At 44.9% G+C, this 7,864-nt stretch overlaps 1 protein-coding gene across 1 annotated transcript in view; it reads right to left on the bottom strand.

Moving 5' to 3' along the window:
* LOC102879744 (olfactory receptor 3A3) overlaps window positions 1-7,401 on the bottom strand; it is a 21,206-nt gene extending 13,805 nt beyond the window's left edge. Inside the window, exons 1-2 of the mRNA XM_015588423.1 lie at window positions 7,269-7,401; window positions 6,757-6,950 (exon numbers count right to left, since the gene is read on the bottom strand). Coding sequence (XP_015443909.1) covers window positions 6,757-6,950; window positions 7,269-7,401 — 327 coding nt within the window. The remainder of the gene's footprint in view (window positions 1-6,756; window positions 6,951-7,268) is intronic.
* Between the last annotated feature and the right edge of the window lie 463 nt (window positions 7,402-7,864).

Genomic DNA, 7,864 nt, shown 5'->3' with positions numbered 1-7,864 from the left:
TTTATTTATGAGGCTATCTCTGTGTTTCAGTATATGGTTGATTCTTGAGATGTTCCGTGTGCACTAGAGAAGATAAGCAGCTGTTTTGTAATGAAAGGCTCTGTAAATGTTAATAATGTCCAGTTAGTCTAATGAGTCATTTAAGGATATTATTTCTTTACTGATTTTCTGTTTGGATGATCTGTCCATATCCAACAGTGGGGTATTTAGGTTCCCTGCTATGATAGTATTTTTGTCTGTTTCTCCCTTTAGTTCTGATAGTAATTGCTTTACATATTTTGGTGCTCTCCAATTGGGAGCATAGATATTAATAAGTGTTATGTCTTCCTGGTGCATGGTTCCCTTTATCATTATGAAGTGTCTCTCAGTATCTTTCTTTAAATTCTTTATTTTGAAGTCTATTTCATCCGATATTAGTACCGCTACTCCTGCTTTTCTCTGAATGCCATTTCTAGCAGGATATTTTAAAGATATATTATTGCTATTACTCCCTTATTGGTTTTAAACATTTACAAAGTCCTTCCCCACTCCTAGGCCACAAAGATGTTTTCTCACATTTTCTGTATTAACTTTATTTAATAATTCAAGGAACATTTACTGCTCAACCCTCTTCTAAGCCTCCATGGAGGTTACATACTAATGGAGAGAGACAGTTACGGAACAAAACAAATAACTACATGATGTAGCATATGGGAAGATGGTCAGTATTATGGCAAGAGGAAAGAATAAGGAGTACTGGGATGAGTGGTTTTCAATTTTAAATCAGGTGGTGGGGAAGCTTTATTGTGAGAGTGAGATTGGAGCAAAGACTCGAGGGAGGTGACCATAGGGTTAACTCAGAACATAGCCCCTCCACAAACTCAGGAAACTGAAAACTGCCCGGCCAGCAGCCAAAGAAGGCAGTACATAAAGAGCTTTCAGCAGCACCTATTCCTAAGGACATTTTCTGCAGCTCCCATGGACGTTTTCTGCTCCTGTAACCGAGCAGCACATCTTGCTCCCATCCGTCTAAGAAGGCGACTGGTCCCCCAGTGAGGTAGCTCCTCCCTCTGCTTGCATGCATACAGAAAAATTCTGCTTGCCCTTGGTCAGCAGCAGCCTTTTCCTGAAGCTCTGTCCAGCTGCTGCTGAAACTTCTCAGCCTCGTAAGTAATAAACAGTATTTCTCATCTCTCTGGTCCTCTTGATGTTTTTTTCGGAATATCCAAACCCAGGTGCAAGTTCCAGGCCTGGGGCTCCTGTGTTACAGTAGGGGAGAGGGAAGAGACCAGTGGGGCTAGAACAGAATGAGTGGAGGAGAGTAGCAGGAGAGGGGGCAGAGAGTTGACAGGCACCACATGGTGTAGGGCCTCAGAAGTCATACTAACAGCTTGTCCCTGAGTTAAATGGGAAATGATGGAGGATTGTTGTGGGTTGGATTGTGCCTTCCAAAAAGGATATGTTGAAAACCTAACCTCTGGGGCCTGTGAATGTGACCTTATTTGGAAATAGGGTCTTTGCAAATGTAATTAGTTAAGATGAGGTCACACTGTGTTAGGGTGGTCCTCATCCAACAACTGATGTCTTTATAAGAAAATCATGTGCGCACACAGAGACAGAGATGAGAAGGCCATGTGAAGACAGAGGAAGAATGGAAGTGATGAGTCTATAAGCCAAAGAATACCAAGCAGTGCAGATAAACACCAGAAATCAGGAGACAGGCATGGGATTGACTCTCCCTCACAGCCTCCAGAAGGAATTGACCCTGCCAACACCTTATTTCAGACTCCCAGCCTCCTGAACTGTGAGAGAATGAATTTCTGTTGTTTTAAGGCACCAAGTTCTGGTACAGGCACGTGCCACTTAGTGACGGGGATACATTTTGAGAAATATTTTGTTAGGCAATTTTGTCTTTTTGTGAACATCATAGAGTGCACTTACTTATACAAACCAAGATGGTCTAGGCTACTACACATCTAGGCTCAGCGGTATAACCTATTGCTCCTAGTCTACAAATCAGTACACAATGTTACTGTGCTAAGTACTGTAGGCAATTTTAACACAATGATAAGTATCTGTGCACCTAAACATAGAAAAGATGCGGTGAAAATACAGTTTAAAAGATAAAAAATAGTACCCCTGTATAGAGTCTTACCATGAGAAAAACTTGAAGGACTGTAAGTACTCTGGACAAATCAGTGAGGGACTGGTCAGTGGTGGCACCAGTTACACACCATCTTGATTATTGTACCTTTAGACTAAGTCCTGAAATTAAGTTGTGTTAGTACTTTAACCTTGCATTTCTAGAAGAAACCACACTTGGTCATGGTGCATTAGTGTTCTAATATATTGTTGAATTCGATTTATAATTTTTTTGTTAAGTTTCTTGCATCGATGTTCACAGGGGATATTTGTCTGTAGTTGTCTTCTTGCTAATTTTTAAAAACTTTTATTATATTATTAGTTTCAAGTACACAGTACATTGGTTAAACAATTATATAGTTTATAAAATGTTCCCCCTAATTGCTCTTTCTCTACTCTGGCTCTCCACCTAGCATTACCTTACTGCTGACTGCATTCCCTACGCCGTGCTCCCCATCCCCATAACCATCTATCAACTACTAATTTGTACTTCTTTAACCCTTCACCCCATTCTCCCAGCCCCCCATAAACTCCCTCTCCTCTGGCCATCACCAGATTGTCCTCTATATTTGTGGGTCTGTTTTTGATTAGTTTGTTCTTTTTGTTCCTTAGATTCCACATATAAGTGAAATCATGTGATATTTATCTTTGTCTGACTCATTTTAATCAGCATAATAACCTCTAGGTCCATCCATGTTGTTGCAAATGGTAGGATTTCATTTTTTTAATGGCTGAGTAATATTCCATTATATATATATGAACCATAACTTCTTTATCCACTTGTATGTTGGGTATTTAGGTTTCTTCCATATCTTGGCTGTTGTAAATTGTGCTGCCATGAACATAGGGATTCACGGATCTTTACAAATTATTGTTTTGATTTTCTTTGGATAAATACCCAGAAGTGCAATTGCTGGATCAAAAAGTAAATCCATTTTTAATTTTTTGAGAAACCTCCGGACTGTTTTCCATAGTGGCTGTACCCATTTGCAATCCCACCAACAGTGTATGAGGGTTCCCTTTTCTCCGCATCCTCGGCAACCCTTGTTCTTTGATTTATTGATGATAGCCATCCTGACAGGCATGAGATGATATCTCATTGTGGTTTTAATTTGTATTTCTCTGATAATTCGTGACCTTGAGCATCTTTTCATATGTCTATTGGCCATCTATATTTCCTCTTTGGAGAAATATCTGTTCAGGTCTTCTGCCCATTTTTTAATTGGATTGTTTGTTTTTTTGTCGTTGAGTTGTATGAGTTCTTTATGTATGTTGGATATTAACCTCTTATCAGATGTATTATAAGTTCTTGCTGATATTTTTAAAAGTCTGTTTTCTGTTTCATGCTAATAATGTTCTAATTCCTCTATTTTCTGAAAAAAAGTGTAAGACTAGCACAATTTCTTCCTTAAATATTTAATAGAAGTAATAAATATAGTACCTGGCTGGGAGTTTTATTTATGGGGAGGTTTTAAGATATGAATCCATTTTCTTTACTTGATATAGTTGCTCAGATATTATTTTTTTCTTCTCATCTTATAGTAATTTGTGTCTTTGAAAGAATTTGTCTACTTCATCTAAGTTGCACCAGAAGCTGGAACAGATCATCAGCCTTGTATCCATCAACAGCTAAAGGTGGCAGAACCAGGGAGGAGGGGGCTTCTCAGTCCTGGGCCATCTTCCCGTCGAAGCGGGAGAGCAGAGCTCGAGATTGGGTGGCACAGGCGAGGTCACCGGGCCAGTATGCCCCTGGTATACCTGGGCCCCCTGCATTAGTGCCTTGCTTTGAGCCCTGCAGGCAGGGAGAGGTGGCAGGACCAAGCCCCCCACCCCAGCAACAGCAGCAATACCCTCAGCCTCCCGACCTTGTGCCCAGGTGTCGTGACGGCCTCCGCCCTCCTTGCTATTTATACCCCCAATCACCTATTTATTTAATTTATCTCCACCTCACAGTCTCCACCTGTAAATATGTATCCCCCCGGGATGTTGCCAACCTATCACTGGCCTTCTGCCCTCCTCCTGCAATGTGGAAGAGAGAACCTGCTAAGACAGAAGTCAAATCATGTCATCTCTGTATTCAACCCTCCACTCCACCCCCAGTGGCTTCAATGCACCCAAATTCCTTAAAATCTGGCAACTCTTTCTTCTCCCAGTTCTATGTTCAGCATGGTGAACCTACTAATCTCTTCTCCCCTCCCCTGCCCATTAATGCAGGATGAAGGCGGGAGGGGGGGCAGGCATAGACCAGGTGTGTTCTGACCCAAGAAAATGACTTTTGATGAGAGTCAGGTGAGAGAGACCATGGTCTGATTAAAAAACGAGTGTGTGTTGGGTTACTCTATGCCAGGCAGGCAGTGTTCTGCGAGCCGGGGGTACTGTATGTGCTAATAAGTGATGCAAGGAGTGGGAGAAGTGGGGCGAAATTTTAATGAGGTGGCCAGGAAAGCCTCTCTGAGGGGATGACACCTGAGAAGGACCTGAAAGAAGTCAAAGAGTAAGCCACGTGGCTCCACGGGGGAAGAGAGTTCCAGATAGGAAAGAGCCAGTGCAAACAATCTGAGGCAGGAGTAGGTCTGGCGTATCTCAGAAAGAGGAGGAGGCCGATGTGGCTGGATCCGAGTGAGCAAGGTAGGGAGAAGAGGGAAGGAGGCCAGAGAGGATGTGAGCTGGATCATAGCAGACTTGTAGACCGCTGGAAAGGATTTGGCTGTGTCTCTGGGTGAGAGAAGAGCTTGGGGCGGGTTTGGAACAGAGAAATTCTGTGACCTGACCTAGGTGTTCAGGCTGCCAGCAGCTTCAGCAGTCCATCCGTGGGACAAGGCAGTAGGCTTATTCTGGGCTTTGCTAGGTGAGGAAGGAAGAACTAGAGAGAGATAGGACCCTAAAGCCCAGTGAGTGTACTTCAGATCAAGAGCTGCAGGAAGAGAGGATCCTAGAGATCCCAGAGGGTCTTCTTTGAGGATTTAGGAGAATACTGATCACTCCAGGTGTGGCATCATATACAATACTCAGAGGGCGCTTGTCTCAGGAGTGTGGAAAATAATTAGACCTATATTAGAAGCTGCTCTGCTCACACATAGCAAATCTGAAAAGATTCAAAAGGATCAAACAGTTTCTAAGTAACAATATTCGACTAAAAAATGTTCGGAAATAGATTAAGGATTGCAAAATATTTAGCACACAAGGAAAAATATACAGTTTAAAACAACAACAACAAAAAATTACCAAGGATGCCAAAAATCAGACAAATTCAACCCGTAGGAGGAAATAAATCAATCAAAAAGAGGCATCCCAAGTGAAAGGGAAGAAGAAAAACTTAATCTGCAGACACGATTGTCTCTGTAGGAAATCCGGAGAATCTACGAGTGACTAGAACTAATTAGTGAGTTTAGCAAGATTATAGGATAAAAGCTGTATCAGAAGGAGCTGACTCCCCATATCCCAAAACCTTCAACAAGTGTTCCAGCCCTTTTTCTCCCTGACCTGAAGCAAGTCCAGTCAACCCCAAATTCCTATTCTACTGTCCCTGGGTTTTACCTCGTCTCTCTCTCAAACTAAGATTTTTCCTGTTTGGAAACCAACCCAATGGTGACGAAGATTTTGGGAAAACAGAAATCTTGTGAGAGGCATGTTTTCTGAAGAACAATTGGGATCAAAAGTTTTCAAAAAGGAATAGCAAGTAAACACACAGGTCAACATCTCTACCCTCTGGAATCTATCTTACGGGAAGAAGCACTCATGGAAAGTCTTCAATACAAGGATTCCAATGAAAAATTATCCAGAATAATTTAAGAAAAGGAAATAATATAAACATTCAAAGAATTACATTGTTCGCTGACATAGTTTTTGAAGCACTATTAGAAAGATGTCATGTTCATATGTTCAGTGAAATATTTTTGGGATAAATTAATACTAAGCTTGCGAAAAATACTCTAAGTAATAACCTTATACATTTCTCTTATCATTATACATTTAATGCTGAATGTCAGAACACAGCTAATTTTCATTTTCTTGCATTTGCTAGTTGTCTTCAATTACTTTGTACCACTCTCTGAATCCCCAGCACCCCCCCTGCCCTCCAAAGCTGAGGACAAAGACAAGGAAATACATGGGCAGGCGCAGTGGCTGAAAGGAAAACACAGAATCCTAGCTCAGTTTCATTTGCTGCACTTAACAAGTATTTAATCATTCCATTCTTGAAGCAACAGGGAAACAAACAAGTGGGCCTGGAGAAGCAAACAACAATATAGGCAAATAATGAGGCCCCAGGGAGACAGTGGCACTGCTCCAGAAATTGATTTCTTGGGCATTGGGAGGGTGGTCATAGGATTAAATCCCAGCCCCCCTTCTGAATCTCAGGGAAAAAGGTGTCTGATGTGCTGGATGTTTCCCATCACCACGTAGAGCCGATGGAAAAAGGAGTTGACAGCATCTTGGAGGAGACCAGGGTCTTCAGAAGTCCACCTGCTGAAAGTGAGAGGTAAAAGCCAAGTTAGAGGGGATGACTCCCGCTCACCCCCAGCACACCGCACCCCGTCCTGAGACCTGACACTTGAGTGTAACCTCCTATCCGTTACAGAACCGCCCCCCCCCTCCGGCTAAGACTGCTTTTAGACCCTGAGCACTGGCCGCCACCCCCATGTTGGCCCATTCCAGAACTGACACAGCCAGGATCCTGCCTTGCACTCTGAACTCAATTTGAACGGCGTGCTGATGAGGTGGGTTCTCTATGTCCATGGCCAAGCGGACTATCTCTGCCTCCAGGTGGGACTGGAAAGGCACATTGATCATGCTGAGGGAATTGCGGTTAAGGCGCCATCCATGAGCGGCTGAAATGGCCAGTGCCTCAGGCTTGCTCACACCTCAGAGGCTGGCCTTCACCTCAGGCTTCCCCTCCGAAAGGCCATCCCAATCTTGCTACGCACGCGCCCACTCCTGCCTTCCCAGGCCACCTTGGCCTGCCTCCCTCCTCCCTCAGCTCATCCTGTCCCACCGCCCGCACTCTGTGGGGCCCGCCTGCCCATCCCCCAGCCTCCTCTCTTCTCCCACTGCCCCTGCCACCACGCTACCTCAACTTCGCCTCCCGGCTCCCGTTTTTGTCCCCCTACCCCACCCCGCCCCGGGTTGTCCTGTGGGTTATCCCTGACCAATCCGTTGGCCACTGGGCCTCAGGGGCTCGTTGAAAAGGATACAAGACGACGACGAGTATGTCTCTTGATCCTTCAGCCTCTGGAGCTGCATCTCCACCCGGCCCGGAAGCACGCACTGCCCGTGCCACATGGGGAGCCCCTACGGCTACTAATCCCATCCTTTCGATTCCAGGGCCACCCAGGCCATGGTGGCCACCCTGCTCATATCGGGCATCAGGGCCTCCATGATGGTCATAGGCACAGGCGCCACCCTGGTTGTCAGAGGCAACAGGGCCGACCTGGTCGTCAGGGGCAGCAAGGCCGCCCTGGTCGTCAGGGGCATCAGGGCTCTCCTCGCCATTAGGAGTATCAGGGCCACCCTGGTCGTCAGGGCTACCTGGGCCACTAGGGCCGCCAGAACCACTTTGTTCTTCCAGAATGCTAAGAAGACCATGGCCATTTGGGTCTCCAGGGCCACCCTGGTCTTCAAGGCTGCCGAGGCCACCTCCCGCACTAGGCACACCCTCTTCCCCTTCTTCTACAGCCTGTATGGCAGCTGCGACTTCTCTCATCCCTTCAGAGGCCATCTTGACTGCGACCGCCCGCTCAGCCCA

The sequence above is a fragment of the Pteropus alecto genome, unplaced genomic scaffold (genome assembly GCF_000325575.1).
Source record: "Pteropus alecto unplaced genomic scaffold, ASM32557v1 scaffold584, whole genome shotgun sequence".
Lineage (NCBI taxonomy): Eukaryota > Metazoa > Chordata > Mammalia > Chiroptera > Pteropodidae > Pteropus > Pteropus alecto.
Note: the sequence above shows the minus strand (reverse complement) of the source record. Positions and strands in the feature narration are given on the sequence as shown.